At 40.3% G+C, this 21519-nt stretch overlaps 1 protein-coding gene across 1 annotated transcript; it reads right to left on the reverse strand.

Moving 5' to 3' along the window:
• Positions 1-740: 740 nt before the first annotated feature.
• LOC135528700 (cytochrome P450 3A27-like) lies at positions 741-21260 on the reverse strand. The gene is made up of 13 exons (XM_064957803.1): positions 21029-21260; positions 18063-18156; positions 17497-17549; positions 14505-14604; positions 13699-13812; positions 11907-11995; positions 8336-8484; positions 8068-8195; positions 7650-7728; positions 3248-3408; positions 2924-3150; positions 2539-2701; positions 741-866 (listed from the first exon to the last, which is right to left on the reverse strand). Exons 1-13 carry the CDS (start codon positions 21100-21102, stop codon positions 741-743), a joined length of 1557 nt encoding a protein of 518 aa, XP_064813875.1. The 5' UTR covers positions 21103-21260.
• Between the last annotated feature and the right edge of the window lie 259 nt (positions 21261-21519).

Below are 21519 nucleotides of genomic sequence, written 5' to 3' on the forward strand. Positions count from 1 at the left end.
GAACACCCAGAGGAACAGAATGAGAGTACAGTTCTAGAGAACACCAGCTAGAGTTCTACATTCTAGGAGAATTCCAGCCTCCAGCCACCAGTGTGCAGGATCCAGACATGACATCATGCCATGGATTTAATACCCCTGGTGTTTAACTTTAACAAGACATGTACCTCTAATGCATCCATAGTATTACTATCTCTCTGTTATCTGGTGGAAATGGGTTTCTGAGTCCTACTCAAACCAAGCATGAGACTGAGACCAGAATTCAATCCCAGCGCTTTGTCAGCTATGTGCCATTTTAAAGGTCATTTCTGATTGATCTGACATATGCATTGTTTATGACTGTTTGAATGACAGGTTCTTATTATCATATTATATTCAAGTGCTATTAATCCAAGCCTGAATATTCAGTAGCCTCAAAGCAGAAGTTACAGGATAAGAACCAGAAATATTCAGTAGGTGACCAAATACTTATTTTCCACCATCATTTGCAAATAGAAAATAGAAAATCATACAATGTGATTTTCTGGATTTTTTTAAATAATTTTGTCTGTCATAGTTGAAGTGGACCTATGATGAAAATTACAGGCCAGCTCAGGATCTTTTTAGCGGGGTGAGAACTTGCACAATTGGTGGCTGACTAAATCTGTGTTTGCCCTTTGTGTATGGGGGTTCTCCAGGAAGGGTAGGGTGCCCTAGAGTAGGGTGGGGTGGGGTACTACAGGGTGGGGTGCTACTGCATTCGGTCATGTTGTTGGACTTGTCAGAGAGGTGGCGGTGGTGTTGCTAAGGGTGTTGCTACGGTGCTCCAGCCTCAGTTTGATTGGTCGTTTGGGCATCAGAAAACCCTGGTTGTCCATCTCCAAAGGGATCTATAGAGAATAACAGACCATGTTAAAACAGGTGGTGACCATGTTAAAACAGGCCCATGTTAAAACAGGATCTGACCAAGTTAAAACAGGTCCATGTTAAAACAGGTGCTGACCATGTTAAAACAGGTGCTGACCATGTTAAACAGGGTCCATGTAAAACAGGTGGTGACCATGTTAAAACAGGAGGTGACCATGTTAAAACAGGTGGTGACCATGTTAAAACAGGTGGTGACCATGTTAAAAACAGGAGGTGACCATGTTAAAACAGGTCCATGTTAAAACAGGTGGTGACCATGTTAAAACAGGAGGTGACCATGTTAAAACAGGTGGTGTTAAACCAGGTGGTGACCATGTTAAAACAGGTGGTGACCATGTTAAAACAGGTGGTGACCATGTTAAACAGGTGGTGACCATGTTAAAACAGGAGGTGACCATGTTAAAACAGGTCCATGTTAAAACAGGAGGTGACCATGTTAAAAAACATGGAGGGTGACCATGTTAAAACAGGTGGTGACCATGTTAAAACAGGTGGTGACCATGTTAAAATAGGTGGTGACCATGTTAAAACAGGTGGTGACCATGTTAAAACAGGAGGTGACCATGTTAAAACAGGTAGTGACCATGTTAAAACAGGTCCATGTTAAAACAGGTGGTGACCATGTTAAAACAGGTGGTGACCATGTTAAAACAGGTGGTGACCATGTTAAAACAGGTGGTGACCATGTTAAAACAGGTGGTGACCATGTTAAAACAGGTGGTGACCATGTTAACAGGTCCATGTTAAAACAGGTGCTGACCATGTTAACAGGTCCATGTTAAAACAGGTGCTGACCATGTTAACAGGTCCATGTTAAAACAGGTGGTGACCATGTTAAAACAGGTGGTGAGCATGCTAAAACAGGTGGTGACCATGTTAAAACAGGTCCATGTTAAAACAGGTGGAGACCATGTTAAAACAGGTGGTGACCATGTTAAACAGGTGACCATGTTAAAACAGGTGGTGACCATGTTAAAACAGGTGGTGAGCATGCTAAAACAGGTGGTGACCATGTTAAAACAGGTCCATGTTAAAACAGGTGGTGACCATGTTAAAACAGGTGGTGACCATGTTAACAGGTCCATGTTAAAACAGGTGGTGACCATGTTAAAACAGGTGGTGACCATGTTAAAACAGGTGGTGACCATGTTAAAACAGGTCCATGTTAAAACAGGTGGTGACCATGTTAAAACAGGTCCATGTTAAAACAGGTGGTGACCATGTTAAAACAGGTGGTGACCATGTTAAAACAGGTGGTGACCATGCTAAAACAGGTGGTGACCATGTTAACAGGTCCATGTTAAAACAGGTGCTGACCATGTTAACAGGTCCATGTTAAAACAGGTGGTGACCATGTTAAAACAGGTGGTGACCATGCTAAAACAGGTCCATGTTAACAGGTCCATGTTAAAACAGGTGGTGACCATGTTAAAACAGGTGGTGACCATGCTAAAACAGGTGGTGACCATGCTAAAACAGGTGGTGACCATGCTAAAACAGGTGGTGACCATGCTAAAACAGGTGGTGACCATGCTAAAACAGGTGGTGACCATGCTAAAACAGGTGCTGACCATGCTGAAACAGATACTGATGTTTGATGATGTCATATTCTGTCTGCTCAGGTGAGCGTCTCACCTCGGTCTCGTCGCAGACGGAGAAAGTGAAACTCTGGAGGAGCTCAACCATGGCCAGTTTGATCATGATCAGGGCGAATCGCATCCCAATACAGTTCCTGGGCCCCGCCCCAAACGGCATGTACGTGTATGGATCAATAGGCTCCTTGTTCTCCTTACTGAACCTGGACAGGGGGAGGGCAGACACATTACACATTGTGTTGTAGTTGATTTGTGGTTGTGGTCCAGACACATTAAACATTGTGTTGTAGTTGATTTGTGGTGGGGGTTCAGACACATTAAACATTGTGTGGTAGTTGATTTGTGGTTATGTTGTGTTATGGTTGTACTGTGGTTGTATTAAGGTTGAGTTATGGTTGTGCTGTGGTTACGGTGCGGTCCAGTACCTCTCTGGTTTGAACTCCTCAGGGTCGGACCAGATCTCTGGGTCACGGTGGAGGGTCCACGTGGGAACCAGGACAACGCAGTCTTTGGGGATGACAATGCCGTTAATCTCCACCGTCTTCTTGGCGACCCTCTCCAGTCGCGGGGCGATGGGGTACAGTCTCATAGACTCGTTCAACACACAGTCCAAATAGTCCATCTGCATCAGAGCTTCGTACTGGATTGGAGCCTGCACCGAGGTTACATACACATCAGAACCTCACCAAATCTGTTGGAGAACACAGTATCTATCTCCTCCTGCAGTTTGGTCATGGTGTGGAGGTTACCTTGTTGGGGAACACAGTATCTATCTCCTCCTGCAGTTTGGTCATGGTGTGGGGGTTGGTTGCCAGGTTATAGGCCAGGAAACTCATAGTACTGCTGCTGGTCTCGTAGCCACCGAAGATGAAGATCATGGCCTGAGACAAGATCTCATGATCAGTCAGTCCTGTGGAGGGAGAGAGAGAGGAGAGGAGGGAGAGAGAATATGTTTGTAACAGGTGATTGTTTGTAACAGTAGATTACAGTTGTGTGTTTGTGACAGTAGATTACAGGTGCGTGTTTGTAATAGTAGTTTACAGGTGTGTGTTTGTAACAGTAGTTTACAGGTGTGTGTTTGTTACAGTAGTTTATAGGTGTGTCTTTGTAATAGTAGTTTACAGGTGTGTGTTTGTAACAGTAGATTACAGGTGTTTGTTTAACAGTAGTTTACAGGTGTGTGTTTGTAACTGTAGTTTACAGGTGTGTCTCTTTGTAATAGTAGTTTACAGGTGTGTGTTTGTAATAGTAGTTTACAGGTGTGTGTTTGTAACAGGTGTGTGTTTGTAACAGTAGATTACAGGTGTGTGTTTGTAACAGTAGTTTACAGGTGTGTTTGTATCAGTAGTTTACAGGTGTGTGTCTTTGTAATAGTAGTTTACAGGTGTGTGTTTGTAACAGTAGTTTACAGGTGTGTGTTTGTAACAGGTGTGTGTTTGAAACAGTAGTATACAGGTGTGTGTTTGTAACAGTAGTTTACAGGTGTGTGTTTGTAATAGTAGTTTACAGGTGTGTGTTTGTAACAGTAGTTTACAGGTGTGTGTTTGAAACAGTAGTTTACAGGTGTGTGTTTGTAATAGTAGTTTACAGGTGCGTGTTTGAAACAGTAGTTTACAGGTGTGTGTTTGTAACAATAGTTTACAGGTGTGTGTTTGTAACAGGTGTGTGTTTAACAGTAGTTTACAGGTGTGTGTTTGTAACAGGTGTGTATTTATAACAGTAGTTTACAGGTGTGTGTTTGTAACAATAGTTTACAGGTGTGTGTTTGTAACAGTAGTTTACAGGTGTGTGTTTGTAACAATAGTTTACAGGTGTGTGTTTGTAACAATAGTTTACAGGTGTGTGTTTGTAACAGTAGTTTACAGGTGTGTGTTTGTAACAATAGTTTACAGGTGTGTGTTTGTAACAGTAGTTTACAGGTGTGTGTTTGTAACAGGTTTGTGTTTGTAACATTAGTTTACAGTTGTGTGTTTGTAACAGGTGTGTGTTTGCAACAGTAGTTTACAGGTGTGTGTTTGTAACAGTAGTTTACAGGTGTGTGTTTGTAACAATAGTTTACAGGTGTGTGTTTGTAACAGTAGTTTACAGGTGTGTGTTTGTAACAATAGTTTACAGGTGTGTGTTTGTAACAGGTGTGTGTTTGTAACAGTAGTTTACAGGTGTGTGTTTGTAACAATAGTTTACAGGTGTGTGTTTGTAACAGTAGTTTACAGGTGTGTGTCTTTGTAATAGTAGTTTACAGGTGTGTGTTTGTAACAATAGTTTACAGGTGTGTGTTTGTAACAGTAGTTTACAGGTGTGTGTTTGTAACAATAGTTTACAGGTGTGTGTTTGTAACAATAGTTTACAGGTGTGTGTTTGTAACAGTAGTTTACAGGTGTGTGTTTGTAACAATAGTTTACAGTGTGTGTTTGTAACAGTAGTTTACAGGTGTGTGTTTGTAACAGGTTTGTGTTTGTAACATTAGTTTACAGTTGTGTGTTTGTAACAGGTGTGTGTTTGCAACAGTAGTTTACAGGTGTGTGTTTGTAACAGTAGTTTACAGGTGTGTGTTTGTAACAATAGTTTACAGGTGTGTGTTTGTAACAGTAGTTTACAGGTGTGTGTTTGTAACAATAGTTTACAGGTGTGTGTTTGTAACAGGTGTGTGTTTGTAACAGTAGTTTACAGGTGTGTGTTTGTAACAATAGTTTACAGGTGTGTGTTTGTAACAGTAGTTTACAGGTGTGTGTCTTTGTAATAGTAGTTTACAGGTGTGTGTTTGTAACAATAGTTTACAGGTGTGTGTTTGTAACAGTAGTTTACAGGTGTGTGTTTGTAACAGTAGTTTACAGGTGTGTGTTTGTAACAGTAGTTTACAGGTGTGTGTTTGTAACAGGTGTGTGTTTGTAACAGTAGTTTACAGGTGTGTGTTTGTAACAGGTGTGTGTTTGTAACAGTAGTTTACAGGTGTGTGTTTGTAACAGTAGTTTACAGGTGTGTGTTTGTAACAGTAGTTTACAGGTGTGTCTTTAACAGTAGATTACAGGTGTGTGTTTGTAATAGTAGTTTACAGGTGTGTCTTTGTAACAGTAGTTTACAGGTGTGTCTTTGTAATAGTAGTTTACAGGTGTGTGTTTGTAACAGTAGTTTACAGGTGTGTCTTTGTAACAGTAGATTACAGGTGTGTGTTTGTAATAGTAGTTTACAGGTGTGTGTTTGTAACACTAGTTTACAGGTGTGTGTTTGTAACAGGTGTGTGTTTGTAACAGTAGTTTACAGGTGTGTGTTTGTAATAGTAGTTTACAGGTGTGTGTTTGTAACAGTAGTTTACAGGTGTGTGTTTGTAACTGGTGTGTGTTTGTAACAGTAGTTTACAGGTGTGTGTTTGTAACAGGTGTGTGTTTATAACAGTAGTTTACAGGTGTGTCTTTGTAACAGTAGTTTACAGGTGTGTCTTTGTAATAGTAGTTTACAGGTGTGTGTTTGTAACAGTAGATTACAGGTGTTTGTTTGTAACAGTAGTTTACAGGTGTGTGTTTGTAACAGTAGTTTACAGGTGTGTGTTTGTAACAGTAGTTTACAGGTGTGTGTTTGTAACAGTAGTTTACAGGTGTGTGTTTGTAACAGTAGTTTACAGGTGTGTGTTTGTAACAGTAGTTTACAGGTGTGTGTTTGTAACAGTAGTTTACAGGTGTGTGTTTGTAATAGTAGTTTACAGGTGTGTGTTTGTAACAGTAGTTTACAGGTGTGTGTTTGTAATAGTAGTTTACAGGTGTGTGTTTGTAACAGTAGTTTATAGGTGTGTGTTTGTAACTGGTGTGTGTTTGTAATAGTAGTTTACAGGTGTGTGTTTGTAACAGTAGTTTACAGGTGTGTGTTTGTAACTGGTGTGTGTTTGTAACAGTAGTTTACAGGTGTGTGTTTGTAACAGGTGTGTGTTTATAACAGTAGTTCACAGGTGTGTGTTTGTAACAATAGTTTACAGGTGTGTCTTTGTAATAGTAGTTTACAGGTGTGTGTTTGTAACAGTAGATTACAGGTGTTTGTTTGTAACACTAGTTTACAGGTGTGTGTTTGTAACAGGTGTGTGTTTGTAACAGTAGTTTACAGGTGTGTCTTTTTAATAGTAGTTTACAGGTGTGTGTTTGTAACAGGTGTGTGTTTGTAACAGTAGTTTACAGGTGTGTCTTTGTAATAGTAGTTTACAGGTGTGTGTTTGTAACAGTAGATTACAGGTGTTTGTTTGTAACACTAGTTTACAGGTGTGTGTTTGTAACAGGTGTGTGTTTGTAACAGGTGTGTGTTTGTAACAGTAGTTTACAGGTGTGTCTTTGTAACAGTAGTTTACAGGTGTGTCTTTGTAATAGTAGTTTACAGGTGTGTGTTTGTAACAGTAGTTTACAGGTGTGTATTTGTAACAGTAGTTTACAGGTGTGTGTTTGTAACAGTAGTTTACAGGTGTGTGTTTGTAACAGTAGTTTACAGGTGTGTGTTTGTAACAGTAGTTTACAGGTGTGTGTTTGTAACAGTAGTTTACAGGTGTGTGTTTGTAACAGTAGTTTACAGGTGTGTGTTTGTAACAGTAGTTTACAGGTGTGTGTTTGTAACAGTAGTTTACAGGTGTGTGTTTGTAATAGTAGTTTACAGGTGTGTGTTTGTACCAGTAGTTTACAGGTGTGTGTTTGTAATAGTAGTTTACAGGTGTGTGTTTGTAACAGTAGTTTATAGGTGTGTGTTTGTAACTGGTGTGTGTTTGTAATAGTAGTTTACAGGTGTGTGTTTGTAACAGTAGTTTACAGGTGTGTGTTTGTAATAGTAGTTTGCAGGTGTGTGTTTGTAACAGTAGTTTACAGGTGTGTCTTTGTAATAGTAGTTTACAGGTGTGTGTTTGTAACAGTAGATTACAGGTGTTTGTTTGTAACACTAGTTTACAGGTGTGTGTTTGTAACAGTAGTTTACAGGTGTGTGTTTGTAACAGTAGTTTACAGGTGTGCGTTTGTAACAGTAGATTAAAGGTGGTTGTTTGTAACAGTAGATTATAGGTGTGTGTTTGTAACAGTAGATTACAGGTGTGTGTTTGTAACAGTAGTTTACAGGTGTGTGTTTGTTACAGTAGTTTACAGGTGTGTGTTTGTAACAGTAGATTACAGGTGTGTGTTCGGCAGGTACCTTTAGTCGGTTCCCCTCCTGTCTCCGTGTTGTTGCATTTCTGAGAGTCGATCATCATTTGTAAGAAATCCACCCGACTCTACGAGCAGAATGAAATTAGGTCAAATATGTCCAATCACAACGAACACAATCAGATTCTAATGGATCTGGTCCAATCACAGCCAATACAATCAGATTCTAATGGATCTGGTCCAATCACAGCCAACACAATCAGATTCTAATGGATCTGGTCCAATCACAACCAACACAAACAGATTCAAATATGAATGAAGATATTTGGGTCCCAATAATAGTGTTTTTCAATTCCGACATGATATCGATTTGGACATTCCATATTGGTGGAGAATATTACAGTACAAATATAAATGTACAGATGAAAATATCAACATAATCAAATACAAATATAAAACATGTTTACGGTTGAGTTCCCAGAGTCACGTCCAGATTTGATCTTCGCCAGCGCGGCATAAAAGAAGTCTGTCACCGCAGACGGGAAGAAAGAAAACTTCATCTTCTCCAAGATAGGACCTGTGAAAGGAAACAACACTGGAGAAGGAGAGGAGGAGGGGAGAGGAGGAGAGGAGTTGAGGACGGGACAGGACAGGACAGGAGGGGAGAGGAAAGTTTTATAAAAAGGTACACATACATACGATTATAAAGAACAACTTTGTGTGTGTGTGTCTCACCGACTAGGAGGAACAGTGGGTTGAACAGGTCGAACTTGAGCATCTTCTTGACGTTGGAGACAAAGGGGTCTGAAGGGTTGTTCAGAGAGTCAATGTCCACACTGAAGGCTGTGCTGGTGACCACGTCCATACTGTAGGGCCCAAAGAACCTGCAACACAACCACAATTACACACCACACAGCTACTGACCACACAACTACTGACCACACAACTACACAACTACTGATCACAACTACGTCCATACTGTAAGGCCCAAAGAACCTGCAACACAATCACAATTACACAACTACTGACCACACAACTTCGGACCATAACCACAACCACAAAACTACCGACCACAAAACTACAGACCACACAACTACTGAAAACACAACTACTGACCACACATCCACTGACAACAACTAATGGCAACAACTGCTGACCACACAACTAAAACAAATCAAATGTGTTTGTCACACAACTTGCCAGCTGCAACAGGGCCTGGACTCGAACCAGGATCTCTAGTGGCAAAGCTAGCACTGCGATGCTTTAGACCATTGGACTCGAACCAGAATCTCTAGTGGCAAAGCTAGCACTGCGATGCTTTAGACCATTGGACTCGAACCAGGATCTCTAGTGGCACAGCTAGCACTGTGATGCTTTAGACCATTGCGCCACTTGGGAGGCTCCAGGTGACTGTCTTTGACAATTTTTGGGGCCTTCCTCTGACACCGCTGAGTACACACTGTTGAAGTCGGAAGTTTACATACACCTTAGCCAAATACATTTAAACTCAGTTTTTCACAATTCTTGACATTTAATCTGAGTAAAATTTCTCTGTTTTAGGTCAATTAGGATCACCACTTAATTTTAAGAATGTGAAATGTCAGAATAATAGTACAGATAATTATTTATTTCAGCTTTATTTCATTCATCACATTCCCAGTGGGTCAGAAGTTCACATACACTAAATTAGCATTTGGTAGCATTGCCTCTAAATTGTTTAACTTGGGTCAAACATTTCGGGGTAGCCTTCCACAAGCTTCCCACAATAAGTTGGGTGAATGTTGGCCCATTCCTCCTGACAGAGCTGGTGTAACTGAGTCAGGTTTGTAGGCCTCCTTGCTCACACATGCTTTTTCAGTTCTGCCCACACTTTTGGGATGGCAGGGTAGCCTAGTGGTTAGACTGTTGGACTAGTAACCGGAAGGTTGCAAATTCAAACCCCCGAGCTGACAAGGTACAAATCTGTTGTTCTGCACCTGAACAGACAGTTAACCCACTGTTCCTAGGCCATCATTGAAAATAAAAATGTGTTCTTAACTCGTAAAATAAATATGATTGAGGTTGTGGCTTTGTCATGGCCACTCGATACCAATAAGTTGGCCCATTCCTGAGTCAGGTTTGTAGGCCTCCTTGCTCACACACGCTTATTCAGATCTGCCCACACATTTTCTATAGGATTGAGGTTTATGATGTCAGGGCTTTGTGATGGCTGCTCCAATACCTTGACTTAGTTGTCCTTAAGCCATTTTTGCCACAACTTTGGAAGTATGCTTGGGGTCTTTGTCCATTTGAAAGACCCATTTGCGACCAAGCTTTAACTTCCTGACTGATGTCTTGAGATGTTGCTTCAATATATTCACATAATATTCGTGCCTCATGATGCCATCTATTTTGTGAAGTACACCAGTCCCTCCTGCAGCAAAGCACCACCACAACATGATGCTGCCACCCCCCGTGCTTCACGGTTGGGATGGTGTCTTCGGCTTGCAAGCCTCCCCCTTTTTCCTAAACGACTTGCCAAAACTATAGTTTGTTAACAAGAAATTTGTGGAGTGGTTGAAAAACAAGTTTTAATGACTCCTACCTAAGTGTATGTAAACTTCCGACGTCAACTGTAGGTCCTGGATGGCAGGAAGTTTGGCCAAAGTGATGTACTGGTCTGTACGCACTACCCTCAGTAGTGCCTTATGGTCAGATACCGAGAAGTTACCATACAAGGTGGTGATGCAACCGGTCAGGATGCTCTCGATGGTGCAGTTGTAGAACTTTTTTGAGGATCTGGGGACCCATGCCATATCTTTTCAGTCTCCTTAGGGGGAAAAGGCATTGTCGTGCCCTCTTCACGACTGTCTTGGTGTGTTTGGACCATGTTAGTTTGTTGGTGATGTGGACGCCAAGGAACTTGAAACTCTCAACACACTTCACTACAGCCCTGTCGATGGGAATGGGAACGTGTTCGGTCCTCCTTTTCCTGTAGTCCACGATCAGCTACTTTGTCTTTCTCACATTAAGGGAGAGGTTGTTGTCTTGGCACCACACTGCCAGGTCTCTGACTTCCTCCCTATAAGCTGTCTCATCATTGTCGGTGATCAGGCATACCACTGTTTTCTCATCAGCAAACTTAATGATGGTGTTGGAGTCGTGCCTGGCCATGCACTCGTGGGTGAACAGGGAGTACAGGATGGGTCTAAGCACAAACCCATGTGGGGCCCCCGTGGAGAGGATCAGCGTGGCGGATGTGTTGTTACCTACCCTCACCACCTGGGGGCAGCCCATCAGGAAGTCTAGGATCCAGTTGCAGAGGGAGGTGTTTAGTCCCAGTGTTCTTACCTTAGTGATAAGCTTTGTGTGCACTATGGTGTTGAACGTTGAGCAGTAGTCAATGAACAGCATTCTCACATAGGTGTTCCTTTTGTCCAGGTGGGAAAGGGCAGTGTGGAGTGCAATAGAGATTGCATCCTCTGTGGATCAGTTGGGGCGGTATGTGAATTGGAGTGGGTTTATGGTGATAAAGGGATAATGGTGTTGTGAGCCACGACCAGCCTTTCAAATAACTTCATGGCTACAGACGTGAGTGTTACGGGTTGGTAGTCATTTAGGTAGGTTACCTTGGTGTTCTTGAGCACAGGCACTATGGTGGTCTGCTTGAAACATGTAGGCATTACAGACTCGGACAGGGAGAGGTTGAAAATGTCAGTAAAGACACTTGCCAGTTGGTCAGGACATGCTCTGATTACACATCCTGGTAATCCGTCCTGCCCTGCGGTTGCACATGTGACATGCTGGTAGATATAGATCAAACGGATTTAAGTTAAAGTCCCACTTGGAGCGCCGCTCATGACCTTATTTTTTTACATTTTTATTTTACCTTTAATTAACTGGGCAAGTCAGTTAAGATTACATTTTTTATTTTCAATGACGGCTACTGTCCCTTATACAGCTCGTTGAGTGTGGTCATAGTGCCAGCATCGGATTGTGGTGGTAAATAGACTGCTACGATACTATTGATGAAATCTTGGTAGACAGTGTGGTCTAAAGCTTATCATGAGGTGCTCTACCTCAGGCCAAGAGTGTGCAAAGCTGTTATCAAGGCAATGGGTGGCTATATATGTGTGTGTGTGTGTGTGTGTGTGTGTGTGTGTGTGTGTGTGTGTGTGTGTGTGTGTGTGTGTGTGTGTGTGTGTGTGTGTGTGTGTGTGTGTGTGTGTGTGTGTGTGTCTGTGTGTGTGTGTGTGTGTGTGTGTGTATTATAATCAAGACTCAGAGTTATGAGGTGAAAAGCTAGAGGTTAGGAATCAGGGCTCACTCCTTCACTTCGATGGTCTGGTCTTTATCTGCCTGCTTCTTCATTCCGTTCAGTAGGTTAGTAGAGTGCTGCTTCATGATACCAAACATCTAGAGGAGAGAGAAAGAGAGATAGAGAGAGATGGAAATATATAATTAAAAACAGAGCAAACTTCCAACTCCATGCAAATGCCCATTATTTTGGATTGAGATGTTTGACGAGCAGGTGTCCACATACTTTTGTTAATTTTGTGTATATACTGCAGACAGACCGACTGACCGACCGACCGACTGACTGACCGACCATTTGGAAATTGCTTCCAAGGATGAACCAGACTTTTGGAGGGCTACATTTTTTTTATGAGGTCTTGGCCGATTTCTTTTGATTTTCCCATGATGTCAAGCAAAGACACACTGAGTTTGAAGGAAGGCCTTGAAATACATCCACAGGTACACCACCAATTTACTCAAATGATGTCAATTAGCCTATCAGAAGCTTCTAAAGCCATGACATAATTTTCTGGAATATTCCAAACTTAAAGGCACAGTCAACTTAGTGTGTGTAAACTTCTGACCCACTGGATTTGTGAAACAGTGTATTATAAGTGAAATAATCTGTCTGTAAACAATTGTTGGAAAAATGTACTCTTGTCATTCACAAAGTAGATGTCCTCACCGACTTGTCAAAATTATAGTTTGTCAACAAGAAATTTGTGGAGTGGTTGAAAAACGAGTTTTAATGACTCCATATTAAGTATATGTAAACTTCCCACTTCAACTCTATCCATGTATTCTACAGATTTGCTATATATTCTATCAACATAATGTACATGATGTCTATACATCCCATCACATTAGGGGAGGCAGGTAACCTAGTGGTTAGGACGTTGGACTAATAACCGGAAGGTTGCTAGATCGAATCCCCGAACTGACAAGGTAAAAATAATTTGTTCTGCCCCTGAAAAGTGCAGTTAACCCACTGTTCCTTGGCCGTCATTGTAAATAAGAATTTGTTTGTAACTGACTTGCCTAGGTAAATTAAGGTAAAAGCAATTTAAAAAAAATATACTTATATATATAATTTTATACTCCAGACTTCGACGCTGCTCATCCTAATTTTTCTATATTTCTTAATTCCATTATTTTACTTTTAGACTTGTATTGTATTGTTGTGTCTTGTTAGAAATTACTGCCTTTGGAAACATTTCACTACACCCATAACTGCTAAATATGTGTTTGTGACAAATACAATTTGATTTGATTTAGGTTTGAGTTTATAACAAGCGATAATGAGTTAATAGTTTATAGCAAGTTATAAAGAGTTTATAAAGAGTTCATAACAAGCTATAATGAGTTAAGAGTTTATAACAAGTTATAAAGAGTTTATAACAAGCTATAATGAGTTTATAAAGAGTTTAAAACAACCTATAATGAGTTTATAAAGAGTTTAAAACAAGCTATAATGAGTTTATAAAGAGTTCATAACAAGCTATAATGAGTTAAGAGTTTATAACAAGTTATAAAGAGTTTATAACAAGCCATAATGAGTTTATAAAGAGTTTAAAACAACCTATAATGAGTTTATATAGAGTTTAAAACAAGCTATAATGAGTTTATAAAGAGTTTATAACAAGCTATAGAGTTTATAAAGCATTTATAACAATCCATAATGAGTTTAAGTTTATGGAGTTTTTAAGAAGCTATAAAGAGTTTATAACAAGCTATAATGAGTTAATAAAGAGTTTATAACAAGTTATAATGAGTTTATAACAAGTTGATAAAGCAGAAAGGGAGGGATGGAGGGATGGTTCTACCTCCTTTAGTCGTCCAGAGGTAAAGGAAGGTGAGAGGACACTGCGGATCCGTCTCCATGTATCGTCCTCGGCAATGGACACCGCATCAAACAGCTCACCGTTCAGAATGATGTTCTTAAACAACAGTTGTATTAATTATATGATTTAATAAGGATCACAGTTAATTAGTTAGTTAATTCATAATATCAGTCATAATGTTAGGATTATAATTATTCAGATTATTATTAGGGGTGTGTATGTGTGTGTGTGTGTGTGTGTGTGTGTGTGTGTGTGTGTGTGTGTGTGTGTGTGTGTGTGTGTGAGTGTGTGTGTGTGTGTGCGCGCACGTGTGTGTGTGTGTGTGCGTGCGTGCGTGCGTGCGTCCGTGTGTGTGTGTGTGTGTGTGTGCGCGCATGTGTGTGTGTGTGTGTGTGCCTGTGTGTGCGTGTGTGTGTGTATGTGTGTGTGTGCGCGCGTGTGTGCGTGTATGTGTGTGTGTGCGCGCGTGTGCGTGTGTGTGCGTGTGTGTGTGTGTGTGTGTGTATGTGTGTGTGTGAGTGTGTGTGTGTGTGTGTGTGTGCGTGTGTGCGTGTGTGTGCGTGTGTGTGTGTGTGTGTGTGTATGTGTGTGTGTGAGTGTGTGTGTGTGTGTGTGTGTGTGTGTGTGTGTGTGTGTGTGTGTGTGTGTGTGTGTGTGTGTGTGTGTGTGCGCGTGTGTGTGTGTGTGTGTGCGTGTGTGCGTGTGTGTGCGTGTGTGTGTGTGTGTGTATGTGTGTGTGTGCGTGTGTGCGCGCGGTGTGTGTGTGTGTGTGTGAGTGTGTGTCTCACCCTGCGGTTGGTGAAGATGTTGTAACACTCTTTAATCAGGACGGTCTTGATCATGCTTTTGTCCATGATACACAGAACAGGCTGCCTCCCATCATAGATCCTTCACAGAGGGGAAACACACACCTGGCTTTAACCACTATATATACACCTACATGGTACAGACTGCCTCCCATCATAGATCCTTCACAGAGGGGAAACACACACCTGTCTTTAACCACTATATATACAACTACATGATACACAGAACAGGCTGCCTCCCATCATAGATCCTTCACAGAGGAGAAACACACACCTGGCTTTAACCACTATATATATATATATATATATATATACAACTACATGGTACAGACTGCCTCCCATCATAGATCCTTCACAGAGGAGAAACACACACCTGTCTTTAACCACTATATATACAACTACATGGTACACAGAACAGGCTGCCTCCCATCATAGATCCTTCACAGAGGAGAAACACACACCTGTCTTTAACCACTATATATACAACTACATGATACACAGAACAGGCTGCCTCCCATCATAGATCCTTCACAGAGGAGAAACACACACCTGGCTTTAACCACTATATATATATATATATACAACTACATGGTACAAACTGCCTCCCATCATAGATCCTTCACAGAGGAGAAACACACACCTGTCTTTAACCACTATATATACAACTACATGATACACAGAACAGGCTGCCTCCCATCATAGATCCTTCACAGAGGAGAAACACACACCTGGCTTTAACCACTATATATATATATATATACAACTACATGATACAGACTGCCTCCCATCATAGATCCTTCACAGAGGAGAAACACACACCTGTCTTTAACCACTATATATACAACTACATGATACACAGAACAGGCTGCCTCCCATCATAGATCCTTCACAGAGGAGAAACACACACCTGGCTTTAACCACTATATATACACCTACATGGTACAGACTGCCTCCCATCATAGATCCTTCACAGAGGAGAAACACACACCTGTCTTTAACCACTATATATACAACTACACGATACAGACTGCCTCCCATCATAGATCCTTCACAGAGGAGAAACACACACCTGTCTTTAACCACTATTTATACAACTACATGATACACAGAACAGGCTGCCTCCCATCATAGATCCTTCACAGAGGAGAAACACGCACCTGGCTTTAACCACTATATATACACCTACATGGTACAGACTGCCTCCCATCATAGATCTTTCACAGAGGAGAAACACACACCTGGCTTTAACCACTATATATACACCTACATGGTACAGACTGCCTCCCATCATAGATCCTTCACAGAGGAGAAACACACACCTGGCTTTAACCACTATATATACACCTACATGATACACAGAACAGACTGCCTCCCATCATAGATCCTTCACAGAGGAGAAACACACACCTGTCTTTGACCACTATATATACAACTACATGATACACAGAACAGGCTGCCTCCCATCATAGATCCTTCACAGAGGAGAAACACACACCTGGCTTTAACCACTATATATATATACACAACTACATGATACAGACTGCCTCCCATCATAGATCCTTCACAGAGGAGAAACACACACCTGTCTTTAACCACTATATATACAACTACATGATACACAGAACAGGCTGCCTCCCATCATAGATCCTTCACAGAGGAGAAACACACACCTGGCTTTAACCACTATATATACACCTACATGGTACAGACTGCCTCCCATCATAGATCCTTCACAGAGGAGAAACACACACCTGGCTTTATGGTACACAGAACAGACTGCCTCGCGTCATAGATCCTTCACAGAGGCATTTCGTTAAGTTACAGCCTTATTCTAAAAATGATTAAATAAATAAAATCCCTCATAAATCTACACACAATATCCCATAATGACATCACAATACCCCATAATGACATCACAATACCCCATAATGACATCACAATACCCCATAACGAGAAGAGAAGAACAGAAATACCTTAGTTAAATAAGTATTCAGACATCAAATTGAGCTCAGGTGCATTTTGTTTCTATTGATCATGTTTCCGTCATGCTTGAGATGTTTCTCCAACTTGATTGGAGTACATCTGTGGTAAATTCCATTGATTGGACATGATTTGGAAAGGCACACACCTGTCTTCTTAAGGTCCCACAGTTGACAGAGCATGTCAGAGCAAACGCCAAACCATGAGGTCGAAGATGGGAGAACCTTCCAGGAGGAGAACCATATCTACAGCACTCCACCAAACAGGCCTTTATGGTAGAGTGGCCAGACGGAAGCCACTCCTCAGTAAAAGGCACATGACAGCCCGCTTGGAGTTTGTCAAAAGGTAACTAAAGACTCTCAGACAATGAGAAACAAGATTCTCTGGTCAGATGAAATCAAGATTAAACTCTTTGGCCTGAATGCCAAGGGTCACGTCTGGATGAAACATGGCACCATCCCTATGGTGAAGCATGGTGGTGGCAGCATCATGATGTGGGGATGTTTTTCAGCGGCAGGGACTGGGAGACTAGTCAGGATCGAGGGAAAGATGAACAGAGCAAAGTACAGAGAGATCCATGATGAAAGTCTGCTCAAGAGTGCTCAGGACCTCAGACTGGAATGAAATCAAACAGGTTTTGCTTTGTCAATATGGGGAATTGTGTGAGTAGATTGATTAGAAAAAAAAACGATTAAATCCATTTTAGAATAAGGCTGTAATGTAATAAAATGTGGAAAAGTGAAGGGGTCTGATTACACCTACAATCCTACATGATACACAGAACAGACTTCCTCCCATCATAGAACCTTCACAGAGTAGAAACACAGACACACATTTAACCACCTCATATAAAACTACAAAGAAAACATTATTCTGGTCGTGGTTGATATTATTACTATTCTTCATGGTCACATGACAGCTCCAGCAGGTGATGAATTGTAAGGAATAGTACAGTTGTGAGTCATCCTAGTACGGTACAGCCAACTGAACTCACCCCCAAATTCTCCCATACTTCTGAAAGCACTCTGTGTCAAAGTTATTCATGCCCTGTAGAGAGACAGAGAGAGAGACAGAGAGAGACAGAGAGAGAGAGAGAGAGAGAGAGAGAGAGAGAGAGAGAGAGAGAGAGAGAGGGACAGAGAGAGACAGAGAGAGACAGAGAGAGACAGAGAGAGACAGAGAGAGACAGAGAGAGACAGAGAGAGACAGAGAGAGACAGAGAGAGACAGAGAGAGACAGAGAGAGACAGAGAGAGACAGAGAGAGAGAAAACAGCTGATTCATGCCCTAGGAGGTCATGTAGGTGTGTCCATCAGCTGAACAGAGAACACACCTGAAATAGGTGAGGGTTGAGGAGGGTTATTTTATATGGTCCCCAGGGTCAATAATACAACTTCTAGACTGATCAGGTCTCAAATGACCTTGTATTTATCTATTGTTCAAACAACAAACAACCAGCTAGTCCTCTTTTTCCTTCTCAATGTATTGTTTTACATAGGATAAAAATAACACTGTTGTTTAAAATATGAGAGAGAGATATTTATTCTGAATGGGTACTAACCTTTCTATACTCCATCATTGTGCCAAAGTAAGGTAGGGGTTTGGGACCAGGGATACCCATCTTAGTGAATACACCATAGGGCCAGTACCCGTACCTGTACACACACACACACACACACACACACACACACACACACACACACACACACACACACACACACACACACACACACACACACACACACACACACACACACACACACACACACACACACACACACACACACACACACACACACACACAGTAAATAGTAATATGTTCTAGAGAAGTTATATTAAGTATAGTATCCTTGTAAATAACCATGTTATTCTGTATGTAACCATGTTATTCTGTGTATAGCCATGTTAATCTGTATATATCCATGTTATTCTCTATATTACTTTGTTATTCTCTATATTACTTTGTTATTCTGTATGTAACCATGTTATTCTGTGTATAGCCATGTTAATCTGTATATATCCATGTTATTCTCTATATTACTTTGTTATTCTGTATATAGCCATGCTACTCTGTTTATAGCCATGTTATTCTGTATATATCCATGTTATTCTGTATATAGCCATGTTATTCTGTATATAGCCATGTTATTCTGTATATAGCCATGTTATTCTGCATATAGTCATGTTATTCTGCATATATCCATGTTATTCTGCATATAGCCATGTTATTCTGTATATATCCATGTTATTCTGTATATAGCCATGTTATTCTGTATATAGCCATGTTATTCTGTATATAGCCATGTTATTCTGTATATAGCCATGTTATTCTGTATATAGCCATGTTATTCTGTATATATCCATGTTATTCTGTATATATCCATGTTATTCTGTATATAACCATGTTATTCTGTATATAGCCATGTTATTCTGTATATAGCCATGTTATTCTGTATATAGCCATGTTATTCTGTATATAGCCATGTTATTCTGTATATAGCCATGTTATTCTGTATATAGCCATGTTATTCTGTATATAGCCATGTTATTCTGTTTTTAGCCATGTTATTCTGTATATAGCCATGTTATTCTGTTTATAGCCATGTTATTCTGTATATAGCCATGTTATTCTGTATATAACCATGTTATTCTGTATATAGCCATGTTATTCTGCATATATCCATGTTATTCTGCATATAGCCATGTTATTCTGTATATATCCATGTTATTCTGTATATAGCCATGTTATTCTGTATATAGCCATGTTATTCTGTTTTTAGCCATGTTATTCTGTATATAGCCATGTTATTCTGTATATAGCCATGTTATTCTGTTTATAGCCATGTTGTTATGTATATAGCCATGTTATTCTGTATATAGCCATGCTACTCTGTTTATAGCCATGTTATTCTGTATATAGCCATGTTATTCTGTATATAGCCATGTTATTCTGTTTATAGCCATGTTGTTATGTATATAGCCATGTTATTCTGTATATAGCCATGCTACTCTGTTTATAGCCATGTTATTCTGTATATAGCCATGTTATTCTGTATATAGCCATGCTACTCTGTTTATAGCCATGTTGTTATGTATATAGCCATGTTATTCTGTATATAGCCATGTTATTCTGTATATAGCCATGTTATTCTGTTTATAGCCATGTTATTCTGTATATAGCCATGTTATTCTGTTTATAGCCATGTTGTTATGTATATAGCCATGTTGGTCTGTATATAGCCATGCTACTCTGTATATAGCCATGTTATTCTGTATATAGCCACGTTGTTATGTATATAGCCATGTTATTCTGTATATAGCCATGTTATTCTGTTTATAGCCATGTTATTCTGTTTATAGCCATGTTGTTATGTATATAGCCATGTTATTCTGTATATAGCCATGTTATTCTGTTTATAGCCATGTTGTTCTGTTTATAGCCATGTTATTCTGTATATAGCCATGTTATTCTGTATATAGCCATGCTACTCTGTATATAGCCATGTTATTCTGTTTATAGCCATGTTATTCTGTATATAACCATGTTATTCTGTATATAGCCATGTTATTCTGTATATAACCATGTTATTCTGTATATAGCCATGTTATTCTGTATATAACCATGTTATTCTGTATATAGCCATGTTATTCTGTTTATAGCCATGTTATTCTGTATATAACCATGTTATTCTGTATATAGCCATGTTATTCTGTATATAACCATGTTATTCTGTTTATAGCCATGTTATTCTGTATATAACCATGTTATTCTGTATATAGCCATGTTATTCTGTATATAACCATGTTATTCTGTATATAGCCATGTTACCATTGTGACACAGCCTGATCTGTTTCACCTGTCTATTGAGCATTTTCCAGAACATTTGTGGCCATGATACATTTCAGGATAGTCCACAAGATGAGTGCACACTTTTTGTGGGTTTGGGTCATCAGACACCATTAGACATGCACCTGTCTGGGGAGAGGACATGGCTGTTTATTTTGGTAGCAGTGGTATGGTCTAATATATACTGTTGCTATTGTTACACCTCTTGGGATTTTATCAGAAGATGAGTGTTATTTCTATGGACTTTCAGAGTAGTTAGCCGGATGACATGTACTGGTTATTTCTATGGACTGTTGCTATGGTCCTACATGCACCTGTCCTAGTTGAGAACATGTCTGTATTGTTGAGCTATTGCTGTGGCTCTAAAGTTTCCTTGCCCTAAAGTGAAACCAAACTTAGTGCAAGGCAATAAGATAACGGTGGTTAAAGGCCAGAGGTGATGAGTCATTTAGAGGAGTTACTATGGGTGTCACGTAAGGAGGACAGATGTATAAGAAGTGTTTGCCAAGACTGCAAAAGTTGTTGTTTTCATGAAGCAGCTCGGCTTTTATTATGTCGTAATGCAAGTCTATTTGAACTCACAGGCTCCGGTATTTGTGAAAAATAATTGACTGAATATTTCCACGACATAAACTACGATGCATGTGACAAATAACATTTGATTTGAGGTAAGTCCTTACACTACAATGAGGGTGATGAGGAGGGCCAGGAAGGTCCAGGTCTCAGCGGAGAAGTATGGCAGAAAACTCATCATCTTTCCTCCGGTTCTGCTCCCTGCTGCTTCTGAAAACAAAGGCTCCGTTTTCTCTCAGGCTCGTTCACTTCTCCGATGTCGACTACCGACCGCTGCTGTTCTCCGTGCTCTGTTCGAGACCGTTCAGGTTGCAAGTGATTATTATATCCTGTCGGAAAAGCACCTGTGTGATGCTAGCTAGAATAAGGTTGAGCAACAATGGAATTTGCGTTTTGCCTTCAAAATAAGAGTCCAATATTGAAACTTATGCAAAAATATTCAAAAAGTGGATATAATGCCATATTGTAATGGCTTTCGTCGGGTGGAAGAAAAGCGGACCAAAATGCAGCGTGGTAATTCTGATACATGTTTAATGACGATGAAAATGACCAAATACAAAAACAACTAATGGAACGTGAAAACCTATACAGCCTATTT

The sequence above is a fragment of the Oncorhynchus masou genome, unplaced genomic scaffold (assembly GCF_036934945.1).
Source record: "Oncorhynchus masou masou isolate Uvic2021 unplaced genomic scaffold, UVic_Omas_1.1 unplaced_scaffold_1023, whole genome shotgun sequence".
Lineage (NCBI taxonomy): Eukaryota > Metazoa > Chordata > Actinopteri > Salmoniformes > Salmonidae > Oncorhynchus > Oncorhynchus masou.